Source organism: Perognathus longimembris, chromosome 20 (genome assembly GCF_023159225.1).
Source record: "Perognathus longimembris pacificus isolate PPM17 chromosome 20, ASM2315922v1, whole genome shotgun sequence".
Taxonomy (NCBI): Eukaryota; Metazoa; Chordata; class Mammalia; order Rodentia; family Heteromyidae; genus Perognathus; species Perognathus longimembris.
This window is the reverse complement of record NC_063180.1, coordinates 18653300-18671007: the sequence shown is the minus strand read 5'-3', so window position 1 is coordinate 18671007 and position 17708 is coordinate 18653300. Positions and strand designations below refer to the sequence as shown.

Sequence of the window (17708 nt, the reverse complement as noted above, 5' to 3'; positions counted from 1 at the left end):
ATAGTGGGTCTCCAAGACCTCACACAAACATAAGTTAATTTTTTTAGGGTCTTGGGAGAGGTGTGGGTTTCATCCAAATGATGGATTGGTGATAGGTGGTTATGGGTTTGAGAATGTTCTAGTGAAGTAAGATTTGGGGGATTCAAGGGTGATGACTTGGAGGGTCAGGGGCTAAGAACGATCCCGAACTGTGAATGTGGAGGAAGAAAGCCCAGCCGGTATCAAGAGTGAGCACCTGAGCCCAGGTGTGGACCTGCTGTGATTGTAGCCCTGTGCTGTCTCTTGAGACCCCAAGTGGAAGATAATGATGGGGCCATGGAGCCAGGACCCCCACTGCCTGTGATCCACCACCTGAGTCACATTTCAGTGGAACACCACACAGCCCTGAAGACAAAATTCCAGGGTCACAATGGGCTGAGGGACAGGCTAGGTCTAGGACATAATAACCACCAATGTGGCAGAAAACCTTAGCTACCAAGGGGTCCAATTTGCAAAGAGCCCAGACTGGATTTCCCACCCCCTAGGCAAGTGCACTCCATTTATTAGATCACTTCTATTACTGTGGTTATTTATGACTACCCCCTATTTTACACATAGGTTTCTTGTGCAGAGAACCCAGAGATTTTGCCTGGAATGCAAATGTGAGAGACACTTTTGTCAGTTGTGGAGCTTGAACTCCGGGCCTGGACACTCTCCCTGAGACTCTTTTTCTCAAGGCTAGCACTTCACCACTTTGAGCCACAGCACCACTTCCAGTTTTCTGGCGGTTCATTGGAGATCAGAGTCTCATGGACATACCTGTCCAGGCTAGCATTGAACCACAAATCTCAGATCTCAGCTCTTGATCTGCTAGGATGACGGACATGCCCAGGGGTGCCTGGCTGCCAGATGTTTTGATTGTTACTGGAAATGAAGATGCTGACTCATCATCTCCACTGAAGTGACCCAGGCAGTGTGAGGAAGGGAGGACTGGAACTCCCTCCCTCCCACCCCACCCCCACCCTTAGATGGGTCCTGAGATTGGCACAGTTGTCCTATCAGGGTCAGCTAGCCCCAGAGATGGAGGACGTCACATGGCCTTGAGCTTGGCTCCCTGTGTGGTAAAAGAGTAAATTCAGGAGAGGATCACCAAAGTTTCCTGGGGAAGGTCTAAAGATGACCCCATGTAACTTGTGAGTTTGAGTCCAAGTGGGTTGTGTCATAGACCTTGGCAGAGGTCTGGGGTAGGCTCTGTGCACACTTTTTTGGCACAGCAGAGGTCTGCCACCTGCTTTGCGACATCAGATGGGTGGAAGTTGGGTGAGGCTGGCACCCCAGGCTTGGCCTGGCACTTGCATTTTGCGTCAACTCCTTCTAGGGTGCTGGAGTCTGAGTCCTGTGTGGAGAATAAAGGGCAAAGAACAAAAGCTAAGGGATGGAAATTTTGCTTGTTGATTTAGGAGGGGGAAGAGGTGGGGGAAAGGATTAGCAAAGGCTTGGCAGACATTTATACCTTGAATGGGGTTACCAGCCTACACCTGGGCTGGCCCCCGGCCTGGACCTCTCTCCTCCCCTCTGGGTTTTCTGTTTACTTGTTTGTGTTTATTTTTTTTCTTGGAGTCATTTGTAGGATTTCGTGCTTCTTGAGGGATGCATGACGATTGGCTAGAGAGTGGAGATGGGCTCCCATGATCCCTCCTGGAAGGGACTGGGTATCGACAGATAGGAGAAGGACTTAAGGACAAAGAGGTCACGTGTGTTTGCTCTTCCTGATGTTTCTGGAACATGGAACAAGGATTGCTGTCTGGAGTCATATGAGAGAAACACATGTCACTCATGGTGACTCAGGACAAAATGAGCAAGGGAGGGTGAACACAAGAAAAATCTCTCCCCCGTCCCCCTGGCTGAACCCTCAGTTTTCCTGGGGTTAAGAGCAAGGATGAAGCATGGATTTTAGAATACTCTTGTGTGTGTATGTGTGTGTGTGCATGTGTGTACTGGTTGTGGGATTTGAAGTTGGGGCCTGGGTGCTGTCCCTGGCATTCTGTGCTGAAGACTAGTGCTCTACCCCGTCAGTCACAGCTCCACATCTGGCTTTTCTTGGGGGTTCATTGATGATCAGAGTCACATGGACTTTCCTGCCCTGACTGACTTGGAAACACAATCCTCAGATTTCAGCCCTCTGAGTAGCTAGGATTATTGGGGTCAACCACCAGTACCTAGTGAGAAAGAAGCTTAATGAAGGACAGGAACAAAGGAAACAGAGAAGGGATTTTTCTTCTTTCTTTATTCTTTGCTGGTGTTGGGGCTTGAACTCAGGGGCTGGTCTCTGTCTATGAGTCTCTTTTTGTTCAGTGCTGGCCCTCTACCACTTGAACCACAGCCCTGGTGGCTCCTGTCCCTGTTCCCCCAGGCTGGGTGGAAATTAGCCTCAAACGATTGGCTTGCAGAGGGAGAGTGTGGCCCCACGCCCACTTCAGCACCCACTAGATGAGCCAAATAAGCTGCCATGCTTCTTTAGGAGTCTGCTATAGGCAGACAGGCAAGTGTTCCTGGAAATCATGAGCCAGTGTCCACGCCTGCCCCAGCCCCAGCCGCCAATCCACAGGTCCACCAGGCCTGTGTTCTTCCGAAGCCTGTCTCCTAGGCCCAGAGCAAGCAGATGGGCACATTTTATGCATATGGGTGGAGCAAGGCTCTGTCCCTCCCACCCTGTGGGGCCCAGAATGAATCACAGACCCTCACCCAGCCTCAGAGCCCAGAGCCTGGCCTTGACCCAACACAGACTTGAAACCACAGTTACTACCCATCCCAGAAGATTTCCTGATCCAAAGACCTTGTAGGCAGCCATGGAATTCTCATATGAACATCCCCATACCTTCTACTTTTAATACATCCTAAAGTAAGTTTTAAAAAAAAAGAATAAAAATAACTGATTAGCTGAGCACTGGTGGCTCACACCTTTAATCCTAGCTACTTAGTAGACTGAGATCTGAGGGGTACAGTTTGAAGCCAGCCTGGGCAAGAAAGCCCCTGAGATTCTTACCTCTAGTGAACTACCAAAAAGCTGGAGCAGAGCTGTGGCTCAAGGAGTAGATAGCTTGTTTTGGGCACCAAAGCTAAAAGGATAGTTCCCAGGCCCTGAGTTTAAGACCCAGGACAGACAGGCACGCACGCGAGCGCACACACACACACACACACACACACACACACGCACGCACATGCACATGCACGCGAGCATGCAGAAAATTCAAAATAAAGGATATATTATGCACTACTACAGTAGAGGATCAAGCTTGATCTTGTCAGTGCCATTCTCTTGTGCCAGTCCTGGGGCTTGTATTCTGCACCTACACACTGTCCCGAGGACCTAGGTCTTGAACTCAGGACCTGGGCATTGGCCCTGAGCTTTTGTGCTGAAAGCTGTCACTCTACCACTTGAGCCACAGCTCCACTTGAAGCTTTTCAGTGGTTCACTGGAGATAAGGGTGTCATAGACTTCCCTGCCTAGGCTGGCTTTGAACCATGATTCTCAGATCTCAGCTTCCTGAGTAGCTGGGAATCACAAGAATGAGCCACCAGCACCTGGCTGTTGGTGACAATTCAACCTAGGTTTTCTTGAAGGTCCTGGACCTCACAGGGTTTTCTTGTGAGCCCAGTGCTCTTTGCAGGAATAAGCATGATACAGAAAGGCTTGTCTCTACGTCTTTTTTATTCCTCCCCTTCCTTGTTTTCTTCTTTTTCCTGTCTCAATTTGAAGTTGTTAGCATAGTTTTCCTGAGTGTTCTCACAGTCCACCACACACTCACTTACATTTAACAGTCTTGAGTTTGGTTTTGACTTTATTGGGGGAAGGGGGAGAAAAGAAAGATGGAAATACAGGAGAATATGATGAGGGACTAAATTTTGGTAATATCAGTGCCAGAAAGCAAAAGGAAAATAAAGAGATAACATAAAGATGGAGAGGGAAAAAAGTACCAGAGTGTGGTGCAGGCAGACTTCAAGGTGAGAAGGGCATATAGTATGTGCTCACTACAAGCTTTTTCCAAAATCTTGGACAGGGCATAAATTTTTAACTTTTTTTCTCCTCCTGAGTAGACCATCCAGCTGTGTGCTTGCAGATGATCATGCCTGACCTGAGGCCCCAGTAAAGAAGGGAGACTGTCCACTCTTAGTGTGATGGTGAGAAATAGAGGAGGAGGAGAAAGAGGAGAAGGAGGAGGAGGAAGAGGAAGAGGAGGAGGAGGAGGAGGAGGAGGAGGAGGAGGAGGAGGAGGAGGAAGAGGAGGAGGAAGAGGAAGAGGAGGAGGAAGAGGAAGAAGAGGAGGAAGAGGAAGAAGAGGAGGAGGAAGAGGAGGAGGAGAAGGAGGAAGGAGATTAGATAGGTTCCATGCACTTGGGGGGTTCTTTATTGGCCCAGCAGGGGCCACTCAGCGGGCCAGGAGGCAGAGCTTATAAACTGGAGGGATGTTGCCAAATCCTGAAATTCTGGGGGTGATATCAATGTCCTCAGGTGGCACGAGTGAGCGCAAGGAGAAGTTCTGAAGGATGGAGGTGAGGTAGAGGAAGAGTTCCATGCGGGCCAAGGCCTCCCCAACGCAGACTCGCTTTCCTTCAAGCACAAAAGAGGTGGGAGGGCTGAGTAGGTCTAGGGATTTTCTTTTCTTTTCTTTTGGTGCCAGTCCCCGGGCTTGAACTCAGGGCCTGGGCACTGTCCTGTAGTCTCCCTCCCTCCTCCCCCACAAGGCCCATATTCTGCCGCTTGAATAGAGTACTACCACTCTGCCATTTCTGGCTTTTTGGTGGATCATTGGAAATAAGAGTCTCATGGACTTTCCTGGGCAGGCTGGCCTTGAACTGTGATGCTCAGCTCTCAGCCTCCGCAGTAGCTAGGGTGACAGGTGTGAGCCACCAATGCCCGGCTTACAGTTGTTTCTTAATGGAAGGAAATCTGTTGAGTCCTTGTCCAGTGGCACTGCTGTTCTAACATGGAACTCTTTTTTTTTTTTTTTTTGGCCAGTCCTGGCCCTTGTACTCAGGGCCTGAGCACTGTCCCTGGCTTCTTCCTGCTCAAGGCTAGCATTCTGCCACTTGAGCCACAGCGCCGCTTCTAGCTGTTTTCTGTGTATGTGGTGCTGGGGAATCGAACCTAGGGCCTCGTGTATCCGAGGCAGGCACTCTTGCCACTAGGCTATCTCCCCAGCCCCTAACATGGAACTCTTGATCTTCCTGCCTCAACCTCTCAAATGCTAGGATTGCAGGCATGCACCACCATGCCCAAACCTACCAGTACCTCCCCCTCCCCCCCCCCCCCAATCATGGAGTCAGTCATTCAAATCCTTGGTTCTGGGATTCTAGGGTTTAACAATTCTGTGACATAGCCCTTTCCATCCCGTTCTGATTTGGACTTGAAGCAGTGACTCTAGCCTTTACTGGGGGCAGTTTCCTAGACCAAGAGAACTTACCCGAAGAAAAGACCACAAAGGCATCATTCCTCCTGAAGCGGCCGTGCTCATCCAGGAAGTGCTGAGGATAAAAGTCATTTGGGTATTGGAAGTATTTGGGGTCTCTGAGGACGGAACCAAGTAACGGATAGACATCTGTGCCCTAGTGAGAAGATGGAAGGAATTGAGAAAAAATCAGCATTGAACAAGGAGAATACATAAGTGAGGGGGGGTGCTGAGAAGATAAAGAGGGACAGGAAATGCAGTCCCACCTTGGGCAGGAAGTAGCCTCGGAAGTGAGTGTCGCGGGTGACATTATGGGGGACACCCAGGGGCACAATGTCTGTCAGTCTCTGGATCTCGTGGATGACAGCATCTGTGTAGGGCATCTTGGTCCGGTCGTCCACAGTGGGAATCCGGTGGGGTCCGATCACCTGGTTAATCTCTGCGTGGACCTTGGCTGGAAGAATCCAGGAAGACATTTCACAAAAGAAGGCAGGATGGGGCTGGGAATGTGGCTTAGCGGTAGAGTGCTTGCCTAGCATGCATGAAGCCCTGGGCTCAACTCATTCCCTTGAGCAAAAGAAGAGCAGGGATAGTGCCCTAACCCTGAGTTCAAGCCCGCGGACTGGTGAAGGAAGAGGACAAGGAGGAAAGGAGAAGGAGGAGGAAGAAGAGGAGGAGGAGGAGAAGGAGGAGGAGGAGGAGGAGGCAGAAAAATAGGTGCTGCCAGTGGCTCACACCTGCCATCCCACTTACTCAGGAGGCTGAGATCTGAGATCTGAGGCTCTCTGTTCAAAGCCAGATTGGGCAGAAAAGTCCATGAGACTCTTCCATGAAATCACAGAGAAAGCCAGAAGCGGCGCAGTGGCTCCAGTGGTAGAGTGCTAGCCTTGAGCAATAGAAGCTAGGGGACAGCACCCACAACTGACAAAAATAAAAATAACAAGAAGGCAAGAAAGGGCAGGAGGTGTTTCTGTCAGAGAAGCTAGAGCAGATCCTGGTCTGGAGTTTGTAAATACCATCGAGTCATAGATCTTGAGATGGAGAGTGTGAAAAGCAAGGAAAAGTGTAGCCCCCACCCCCCAGCTCCTAAAAACAATAGGGCTTGCAAAATTTCACTGTCTTAGACTTTACTCTTAGCTTCTATAACTCCATTTTGGTGACTCCATGCCAGAGGGCTGCACCCCCACCCCTGAGACTAGTTCCTTGTAGTTTGACGTTTAAAAATACGTGTAGCCCTTGTTCTTCTCTGTATCTAGGTAGCAACCATAGTAATGGATGGTACAAAATGATCATAATAATACATTATAGAAATAACCATCGTAGTAGATACAGAAATGCCATGGCGACTGTCAGGTTGCTCCACTTATGACTGAGTACTGGATTGTTTCAGCCCACTCATGCTTGCTTAGTTGGTATTAGAGGAACATGGTAACAACTGTTAAAATAAAGTTGATATTAGGTCAGCCTGACCGTGAAATTCTGCTTCTGTAAATGGCTTGCTTAACCCATTTGTGACCTGCTCTACCCCCTGAGTTGGCCCCCTGTGTCAGTGCTACGTGACCACCTGCTGTAGAGTGCACAGCTTCTACCTTTAAAAACCCAGCCCTGCAGTGGCTCATTGCTGTTCTTTACCATCCCAATGGTGAAGAGCAGACACTGTGCACAGCTAAATAAAGTCTCCTGGCCCAATTGACTGAGTACTGGTGATTTGATTGTCATGAGTTCGAGTCCTGGGTGACCAGGATACAACAGAGAGATCATTTTTTTTATCTCCAGTACAAATTATTGTTCACCTCTGAAGGTAAAAGCCTTGCATGCTTTGTTTTGTTTATGTTGATACTGGGACTTGAACTCAGGACCTGGGCACTGTCCCTGAGCTTTTCCACTCAAGGCTGGAGTTCTACCACTTGAGCCACAAGCTCCACTCCTAGCAGTGGTTCACTGGAGATAAGAGTCTCGTGGACTTTCCTGCCTGGGCTGGCTTTGAACCATGATCCTCAGATCTCAGCCTCCTGAGCAGTTAGGATTACAGGCATGAGCCACCAGCTCCCAGCTGATCTTGCCCTTTTCAGATGCTTCCTGCCTCCCTCCCTCCCTCCCTCCCTCCCTCCCTTCTGTTAGAGGACTGGGAGGTCCCAGCTCAGCTCACCTTCTACCTGAGGATATTTCATTAAGAGCAAAAATCCATAGCGTAAAGTCGAGCTCACGGTTTCTGTACCAGCAAAGAAGAGATTGAGGGTAGTGAGCACTAAATTCTTGAGGTTGAATTCTGTATGTGGATCCTTTTTATCCTGGGAAAGAAGGAGATTGTGAATAGGATCACCTTCTGTCTCTGTGTTGTTGGGATATCCGCCCACTGTGTACAAGGTAGATTGTGTGTGTGTGTGTGTGTGTGTGTGTGTGTGTGTGTGTGTGTCCTAGGGCTTGAACTCAGGGCCTGGATGCTGTCCCTTCCTTTTTTTGATCAAAACCAATGTTCTACCACTTGAGCCATAGCACCACTTCTGAGGGTTTTGGCAGGGGGGTCTTTTGGTTTTGGTTTTGGTTCTTCACTGGAGATGAGCCTCCTGTGGACCTTCGTGCCCTGGCTGGCTTTGAACCATGATCCTGAGATCTCAGCCTCCTGAATGTCTAGGATTACAGGTGTGAGCCACAGGTGCCCAGCCAGGTAGATATTTTTGGATATATAAAAAGTAGGTAAACCAAGTCCAGAAGCAGGAGTGAGAAGAACAGCAAGGCAGATGTGGGGTGGGGGGAGGTAAGAATCAGAGAGAACTGAGATATGAGAACAGGGAAGAAGAAAGCAGAGTGTCATTAAAGTTTGCCGGTTTTTTGTTTGTTTGTTTGTTTGCCAATCTTGGGGCTGGAAGTCAGGGCCTGGGTTCTGTCCCAGAGCCTCTCTGTGCTCAATACTAGTGCTCTACCACAAAAATTTTCTACTGTAAAGATGCAAATTTTTATCTGGGTGCTGGTGGCTCATGCCTGTCATCATAGCTACTCAGGATGCTAAGAGCTAAGGATCGAGGTTCAAGGCCAGTCTGGACAGAGAAATCCATAAGATTCTTATCTCCAATGAGCTACTGAGAAAAAAACAGAAATGGAGCTGTGGCTCAAGTGGTAGAGCAGTAGCTTCAAGGGAAAAAGCTCAGAGACAGCGCCCAGGCCCCGAGTTCAAGCTCCAGTACTGGTGGCGCACACCCTCTTTTTTTTTATTGCATAGAAAATTTAATAAAAATTTTCATGCATTTATATGTTATTCCTTTACATTTGGTAATAGTCTGACCAAATACATATGTTCACACTGATAAACTAAATAATATGCTTTAATCAAACAAAGTAAATCCAGTAAGGGGAACATTTTAGCATATTATTTTATATAAAATACTGATTCCCATTATAATACAGACTACTTAGTACTAATATGTGTGAAATTTGGGGCACACACCCTCTTGTGAGCGTGTGTGCACGGACACACACACACACACGCACACGAACTGTATGAAATACTTCCCGTTTGCTTTCGCCGTGGGTACATGAGGATTATGTGACCCAGGCAGGACTTTAAGGAGAGAGAACAAGGTTTGGGGGGGAGAGAGAGAGAAGCGAGTACCTGGTGCATCTTGATCAGGAAGCAGTCAATGAAATCTCGAGGGTTTTGGGGGTCAAGGGTGGCTTCATTGACCTTGACTCTGGATGCTACAAAGGCCTTCAGGTCCTCTATCAAGTAGTAGATGTGATTGTGTCTTCCAGGCAAATACTGCATGACCCCTGAAAACATGTCGTACAGCTGTGGGCACAAGTGACAGAGATGTGTCAGCCATGAGGACCAGGGAACCAGCCAGGGGTCTGAGTCTGGAATCAGGAGAGAGTTGGGGTTGAGGATTTGGAGTGATCTTAATTTATTTATTTATTTTTGTCGGTCATAGGGCTTGAACTCAGGACCTGGGCGCTGTCCTTGAGCCTCTTTGTGCTCGAGGCTAGCACCCTGCCACTTTGAGTCACAGCGCCACGTCCGATTTTCTGGTGGTTCGTTGGCCATAAGAGTCTCATCGACTTTTCCCTGACTGTCTTTGACCCGATCCTCAGATCTCAGCCTCCTGAGTAGCTAGGATGTCTGGCTTGAGCCACCAGCTCCTGTCGGGTTTGAGGACCTGGGGGGCAGGGAATGTGACCCCTCCCCCCGTGGTCACCTGGGCCCAGGGCACACTCATCTCAATGAAACTCTCATTAATCATCTCCAGAAGGCTCAGGAACTGCTTGTCTTCGTAGTCGAAGCGGCTGCCGAAGACCACAGAGCTGATGACGTTGGAGACCGTGCGGCTCAGGAAGAAGGTGGGGTCAATCGGGGTGCCTGAGGGAGGGGGGGAGATGGGAGAGAGTGGACTTGATCCATGTTGGAGGTGATGACGAACGATAATAGGGTCAGTCATGCAATGGTGGAATTTGACTCCTGGATCTGCTACTCCATGACACCAGGGAGTGACTTCACATTTGTGTCTGAGTGTGCATTCCTCGGTCTTCAGAATGATTGAGACCCCATCGCGTTAGTGTGTGAGGAATCTAGATAATGACTCATGAGAAAAGATTTCACTCAGTGCCTGATGTGTAGTAAGTACATTGAGGGTCAGGTATAGTGGTGCATGCCTATAGTCCCAGCACTGCAGAGGCTGAGGATAACTGCTAGCATAAGGCTGGCTCAGGCTACACAATAACACACCCTCATCATGAAAACTCTGTACACAGATTTTGGGAATCCATTGTTGAAAGATTCTGGAAAAGTAGTCTCTTAAGGGTCTTTCATGAACTCGGTGAAATCTGGTGTTCTATCACTTGACCACAGATCCACTTGTGGTTTTAGTGGTTAATGAGAGATAAAAGTTCTCATGGACTTTCCTGCCTGGGCTAGCTTTGAACCAAGATCCTCAAGATCTCAGCCTCCCGAGTAGCTAGGGTTAGAGGCATGAGTTACAGGTGCCTGGCACATGGGAAATTTTTAACATGGAACCTGGCTGGAGATCTCAGGAAATCCTGGAGAGTTTCCAACTTCTCTCATTTCAGAGATTCTGCCACCAAGGCCCATCTTACTATTGAACTCTCCCTCTAATGACACCCCACCACCTAGCAGACCTCCTGTTGTGGAAGTGTCCCCCCCACCCCCCGCCACTACCTTTTGTCTTCCGGAATTCCTCCAGTAGATACCCAGCCTCTTCCTGAATCCGCTCCTCGATGCTCCTCTTTCCCATTCCAAAGTTGCGAAGGGTAGTCAGGGAGAAGCGCCGAAGGACCTTCCATCGCTCTCCATTGGACAGAGCCAAGCCTGCCGAGATGTCAGGGTCACATTCCCTCCATGGACTGGCAAAGGTCTAAACTCTGCTCTGGAGGAACCTCCCCAGTTTTCCACTCAATGGGAGTTTCGGGGTTGGGGGAGGGAGGCCACTGAGATGACCTCTCACGTGGAAATAAATACATTAATGAGTTGTTTGAAAATGTAATTCGATGAATGGAAGCATTTATGACTGTAATGGTGGGTGGATGGATGGATGGATGGGTGGATGGGTAATGGAGAAATGGATGGATTGATGGATGAGTAGATGGATGGATACAAGAATAATTATAGATTTACGAATGAGGAGGAGGCTTAAAAATGGATGGATGGAATGGTGGGTGAATGATAAATAACTGAGAGGTGTATACATAGTTAGATGGAAAGATTCTTCTTTATTAGTAGAATCTCTAATGTATTTTTGACATATTTATGGAGAAACAGATAGGAGGGGGGAAAGTACAGGGCCCAATAGGTAGATGAGAGATGGAAGAGACAAAATGAGTCTGATTGGGATAGAAGGACACAAATAAGTGGATGCCAGACAAACGCTAGAAAAGAACCTTCTGGAACCTCTGTGTTGTACATATATAAGCAGAGGAAGATTTTAAAAAATAATGTTGACAGGGCCATGTGCCAGAGGCTTATGCCTGTAAGCCTTGCTACTGAGGAGGCAAAAAAGCTCAAGGATATTGCCCTGGCGCTGAGTTTAAGCCCTAGGGCTGGCGCGCGCGCGCACACACACACACACACACACACACAGATTAATAATAAAAAGTCACAGTGGAATGCCACTCACCATATGTCATTGCCTGCTCTCTTTCACCACCAGCTTTCGTGTGTGTGTGTGTGTGTGTGTGTGTGTGTGTGTGTGTGTGTGTGTGTGTGTGCACCAGTCCTGGGGCTTGCCTTCAGGGCCTGGGCACTGTACCTGAGCCTCTCTGTGCTCAAGGCTAGTTGAGCCACAGCGCCACTTCCGGCCTTTGCAGTTTACGTGGTGCTGAGGAATCAAACTCAGAGTTTCATGCCCTCTAGGCAAGCACTCTACCGCTAAGCACATTCCCCACCCATCCACTAGCTTTCATATTAGCAAAATTAGCCTAATTTTGATACTCTTCTGAAAGGACTCAAAACAAGGATTCCTGCATTCCTGTTCTTCCCGAGGAATATGGAACATAACAAACGCACTGTGGCCATTTCTTTTTCTTTCTTTCTTTTTTCTTTCTGGTGGCCATGGGGCTTGAACGCAGCCATTGTCCTGAGCTCTGCTGCTCAAGACCAGCACTCTATCACTTTGAGCCACAGCGATCCGATTTGATTTTTGAGTGGTTCATTGGAGATAAGAGCCTCTTGGGGACTTTTCTGCCTGGACTGGCTTCAAACCATAATCCTCAGATCTCAGCCTCCAGAATAGGTAGGATTACAGGCGTGAGCCACCAGCAACCCAGTTCACTGTGATTGTTTCTTCTTATTTGTTTGTTTCTTTTTTCAAAAATTGTTATTATAAAAGTGAAAAACAGAGGTAATAAGCATATTTAAGTCAGGTAATAAGTATATTTCTTACTGGACACTGCCGCCCCTTCCCTGGCTCTCTCCCCAGTTTTTCCCTCCTGTCCCCACACACAAGTTGTAGAATTCATTTTCCACATAGTGTCTAGTGAGGACCACTGCTGCATAGGTTCACCTTTTGCTCCTCCATTTCTGTGCCCCCCTCAAAAGACAGATAAATGAACAAACAAGACAAAAAGAGGGGCTGGGAATGTGGCCTAGTGGTAGAATCCTTGCCTTGCATACGTGAAGCCCTGGGTAACATTTTCAGCACCACATAAACAGAAAAAGCCAGAAGTGGCACTGTGGCTCAAGTGGTAGAGTGCTAGCCTTGAGCAAAAAGAAGCCAGGGACAGTGCCCAGGCCCAGTTCAAGCTCCAGGACTGGCAAGAAAGAAAGGAAGGAAGGAAGGAAGGAAGGAAGGGAAGGAAGAAAAGCAACAAAGTAAAAGACCCTCTTGTTCCCATTTCCTGGAGTTCATTTTGATTATTATTATTTTGCCAGTCCTGGGCTTGATCTCAGAGCCTGGGTGCTGTCCCTGAGCCCCTTTAGTTTCTTGGAGCTAAGAGTCTCTCGAACTCTTCTGCCTGAGCTGGCTTTGAACCATGATCCTCAGATCTCAGCCTGCTGAGCAGCTACGATGACAGATGCTAACCACCGGCTCCTGACTGGATCAGTTTTATTTTATATGATCAGAAGCAGGCAGACATTGCGTGTTTTTGTTCCTCCTTCGGCCTCACTGTGAGCGAAGGCCTGGAGGCCCGCATCCTTTATCACACCCCAGCGAGGCAGAGACCCAGCTTCCGCACTGTGATCCATTTTCTTTGGTGGTGGTTGGTCATGGTTGTGACTTACCATAGCCTTGGAAGTTCCGCTCTATGGTCGCTATCTCTCCACGGCCGCTGAAGTTATCTGCTTGATCTACCAGCGCCTCCTTCACCGCCTCGTGTCCGCATAAAATAACCACTGGCCGGGGGCCCAAGTACACAGTGAACACATTACCGTATTTCTCCTGGAGCTGGGAGGGAAGGGAGGCATGGAGGAGGCAATGGATTGGAGTGGGACACAGGAACAAGGCAGGGAACTGATCAAGGGTGGAGGGATATCAAGTGATGCCATAGCAGATAAAGACACATCCTAGGTTTGAAAGGACTAACGGACAATCTTTGCTTCTGTGGCCCTGGGGCATGGGGGGGGGGGAGGACTCACACCCAGACAACCAAAGATGAAAGTCCTTGGGTGCTGGTGGCTCACGCCTGTCATCCTAGTGACTCAGGAGGCTGGGATCTGAGGATCACAGTTCAAAGCCAGCCTGTATTCAACAACTTTTCATCTTTTGGGAATATTATGTAATAATTAAGAGTGAGGGAGAAACTAGTTGCTGGAGGCTCCCACTTGTATTCCTAGCTATTTAGGAGGTTGAGATCTGAGGATTGCAGTTTGAAGCCAGCTCCAAAAGGAAAGTCAGAAAGCTTAGGGACAGCTTCCAGGCTCTGAGTTCAAGCCCCAGGACTGACACAAAAAAAAAAATAAAAATAGAAAAGATTGAGGGAGAAATGCCAGAATTAATAAATTGAAACAAATAGTAAGACAAATGAAAGATGTTTGAAAGTTTTCATTTTAATGTGATTTATTTTTAGTTTCTGATGTAGCAACTCTGAGTTCTTGTCAGGCCTCGCATGAATTTTCTCAATTGATGAATTATTGCATTCCTTATTAGTTAACTAATGCTTTATATTAGTAAGACAGGGTAAAATGGACCGCAGTTTTCTGATTTTGGGTTCCCTGATGCCACTAAATTGCCAACTGTCTTGAGAGAATTCTCTTCTGCATTTAATAAGCCCTTATAATCCCTTGATCAACATGCTTAGGACAGAGCCATAATTTTCTGGTTTATATTTGCTTGTTGTTTACAAATACATGGCATTCTAACAAGAAGATAGCTTTGTTTTTGCCTTTGTCACACTTTTCAAAACCTTTTATTAAAAAAATAGGCATGGGCTGGGGATATGGCCTAGTGGCAAGAGTGCTTGCCCCGTATACATGAGGCCCTGGGTTCAATTCCCCAGCACCACATATACAGAAAATGGCCAGAAGTAGTGCTGTGATTCAAGTGGCAGAGTGCTAGCCTTGAGCAAAAAGAAGCCAGGGACAGTGCTCAGGCCCTGAGTTCAAGGCCCAGAACTGGCCAAAAATAAATAAATAAATAAATAAATAAGCATTGTGGTTTGATCTCATTTGGAAACTGTCACTAGCCTGCTTGTGGGTCCCATATTCTGTTCTATATATGTGATGTCACCAAAATGTCTGCATAAAATGTATTGTGTCCTCATCTACAAGATAACAAAGAATTGAACCGATCTTATCTTGATCATTTTGTTTTGCTTTTTATAATGATGTTAGAAATTCATTAATGTTAAAATTAATATTTCTTAAGGCATTTTGCTTTAGAGTAATGTATTCCTTCCTCAAAAATAAAACTCTTTTAGGGGCTGGGGATATAGCCTAGTGGCAAGAGTGCCTGCCTCGGATACACGAGGCCCTAGGTTCGATTCCCCAGCACCACATATACAGAAAACGGCCAGAAGTGGCGCTGTGGCTCAAGTGGCAGAGTGCTAGCCTTGAGCGGGAAGAAGCCAGGGACAGTGCTCAAGCCCTGAGTCCAAGGCCCAGGACTGGCAAAAAAAATAAAAATAAAAAAATAAAATAAAACTCTTTTAGGCTTATTTCAGAAGATAAAGAGCTAAACTGATTGCCATTTTGTCATGTAGTTTAAAAAGGAGAGCTATCTAGTTAGTATGTTTAAGTTTTATTTATTTAGAGCCAGTTTCAACTCAGAGTTTCAACTCAGGCCCTTGAGGTTCTCATGTGGCTTTTTCCTTTCAGGGCTGGTACTCTACCACTTGAGCCAGACATCAGCTTCTGGCTTTCTTGCTGATTAACTGGCGTCAAGAATCTTACAAGTTTGTCTTCCTGGGCTGGCTTTTGAACTGTGATTCTCAGCTCTTAAGTTCCTGAGTGTTAGGATTATATGCATGAGCCACTATCACAAATATATTTATTTTTGGTAATATAATAGAGCTGGGAAAAATGTTCAGATAATCTTGAAAGCTTCAAGAAATGTTTAAAGGATAGAAAAAGGATAAAATGCAATTTTAGTTGCCTTTTCAATAATCCTAAATAAAGTGTATTGAAGCTTTAAAAAAAAAAAAAGCCAGCCTGGGCAGGAAATTCTGTGAGACTCTTATGTGCACTGAACCACCAAAAAGCCAGAAATAGATCTGTGGTTCAAGTGAGAGAACACCAGCCTTGCGCAAAAAAGCTCAGGTACAGCACCCTACTAGGCCCTGAGTTTAAGAGCGTGTTCGCGCCGCGCGCACACACACACAGACTGAATGTTCTAGTTTCTTCAGCTGTGGATTGATGGATGTGGATTAGATGAACTCAGATTCATGCTTCTCTCTCTGAAATGCTCACTCTCTAACCGTATGAATGTGTACATGCATGTGTGTGTGTGTGTGTGTGTGTGTGTGTGTGTGTGTGTTTGTATACGGAGCTCAAGGCCAGGGCACTGCCTCTTAGCTAGCATTCTACCACTCTGAACCACTACTGGCTTTTTTTTCTTGTGAATTGGTGTCTCACAGACTTTTCTGCTCAGGCTGGCTTTGAACTAGGATCCTCAGATCTCAGCTTCCTGAGTAGCTGGAATTAAAGTTGTCAACCACTGACACCCAGGATAACTTTCTAGCCTCTTGAGATACTGGCCCTCCAACTTGTAAACTAGTCTGAGCACAAGAACCCTCACCTTCCCAAACGCTGACATTAGGTAGAGATACACGCCAGGGCACCAGGAACATGGCTTTCCAAGACGTTCCTGATTCTGGGGTTGTTTTCCACATTCTAAGATGGCCAGCCCAGTGTGTCTCCAGGTGTGTGCTCTCACCCGGGGACCTGGCTTGGGGCTTCCTCACCTGTGCGGGGAGGCCCACAGACTCACCTTCATGAAGGACTGATAAAAGGCATCGATCCGGACCTGCAGTATGTTCCCCAGAAAAGGAATCGGGGTGGGGCCCGGGGGCAGCCTTCCTCCTTTGTGGATTCGTTTCCAGGCCATGAGGATGAAGAGACAAGACAAACTGAAAGCCAGGAAGATGGTCAAGGCCCCTCCTAGCTCCATTGTGCCACACCGAGAGAGAGAGAGACAGAGAGAGAGACAGAGAGAGACAGAGAGAGACAGAGAGAGACAGAGAGAGAGAGAGAGCAAGCACTTTACTCCTCAGCTCCAGATCCTTCCTAAATAGTTCTGGGAGCTGAAACCAAAATCCGAGCATGCAGAAACTCAAGTTTGCCGGGTGTAATGCCATCAGAGTAACAGACTCCTTGATGAGATTTATGTAACTCATAATCTCCCCCCCGAATACAAATGTATTGAATTCTTCCTGGGAAAAATGTCTGGGGAGGGGCCTTCTCCTTTCTTCCTATTTCTTGTTTTGTTTCTTCTTGATGTTCTTTTGTCCATGGTGGGACTTGAATTCAAGGGCTGGGTGCTGTCTCTGAGCTGTTTTGCTCCAAGACTAGCACTTTACCACTTTGAACCACAGTTCCACTTCCGGTTTCCTGGTGGTTCATTGGAGATCAGAGTGTCACAGTGACTTTCCTGCGCAGGCTGGCTTTGAACCACCAGCCTCAGATCTCAGCCTCCTGAGTGGCTGGGGTGATGGGCGTGAGCCACCAGAGCCTGACTTTGTTTCCTATTTCAAATCTCCCAGTTCTCTCTCAGTTCAACCTCTTGTTCAAAATTCCATGTCGTCTGTAAGATAGTGAAATATCTTTGTAAGTTGTTGAGTATAGGACTCAAGACAAACTGGGTCCCAATCTCTAGCTTTTCTTCATTGGGAAGCATCTGCCCGTGGGGGCCTCAGTTGCCTGTTTGTCAAGTCAGGCAGCCATGCCATTTTAGAAAAGAGAGAGAGAGAGAGAGAGAGAGTGTGTGTGTGTGTTTATAGGTGCTCAGACTGGGGTACTGCTCCTGCACAACATTTTTACTCATGGCTGGTGTTCTACCACTTGAGTCATTCCTCTGGCCCACTGGGGTTTTGCTTTGCTTTGTTTTTGTTTTTGCTGGTTAATAAGATTCTTACGGGGACTTTTCTGACTAGACTGGTTTCCAGTCATGATCCTCAGATCTCTATCTCCTGAGTAACTAGGATGACAGGCGTGAGCCACAAGCACCCAGATCCCAATTCTTGATCGTGACAGGAAGCCAAAGGGAAAAGAATAATCTCTTCATAAACAGTCGGAGCCAGGCAGAAGTGGAACTGTATGTAGCTCAAGGGGTAGAGTGCCAACCTTGAGTGACAAAGCTCAGAGTCTAGTTCCCAGGCCCCAAGTTCAAGCCCCAGTACACA

The 17708-nt window shown here is 47.4% G+C and overlaps 1 protein-coding gene across 1 annotated transcript; it reads right to left on the bottom strand.

Moving 5' to 3' along the window:
* Positions 1–4409: 4409 nt before the first annotated feature.
* Positions 4410–16477, bottom strand: LOC125338941 (cytochrome P450 2G1-like). Its single transcript, XM_048329975.1, has 9 exons — positions 16298–16477; positions 13156–13318; positions 10597–10746; positions 9620–9780; positions 9040–9216; positions 7579–7720; positions 5696–5883; positions 5445–5586; positions 4410–4591 (listed from the first exon to the last, which is right to left on the bottom strand). The coding sequence occupies exons 1-9, from the start codon at positions 16475–16477 to the stop codon at positions 4410–4412; spliced, it is 1485 nt and encodes a 494-aa protein (XP_048185932.1).
* Between the last annotated feature and the right edge of the window lie 1231 nt (positions 16478–17708).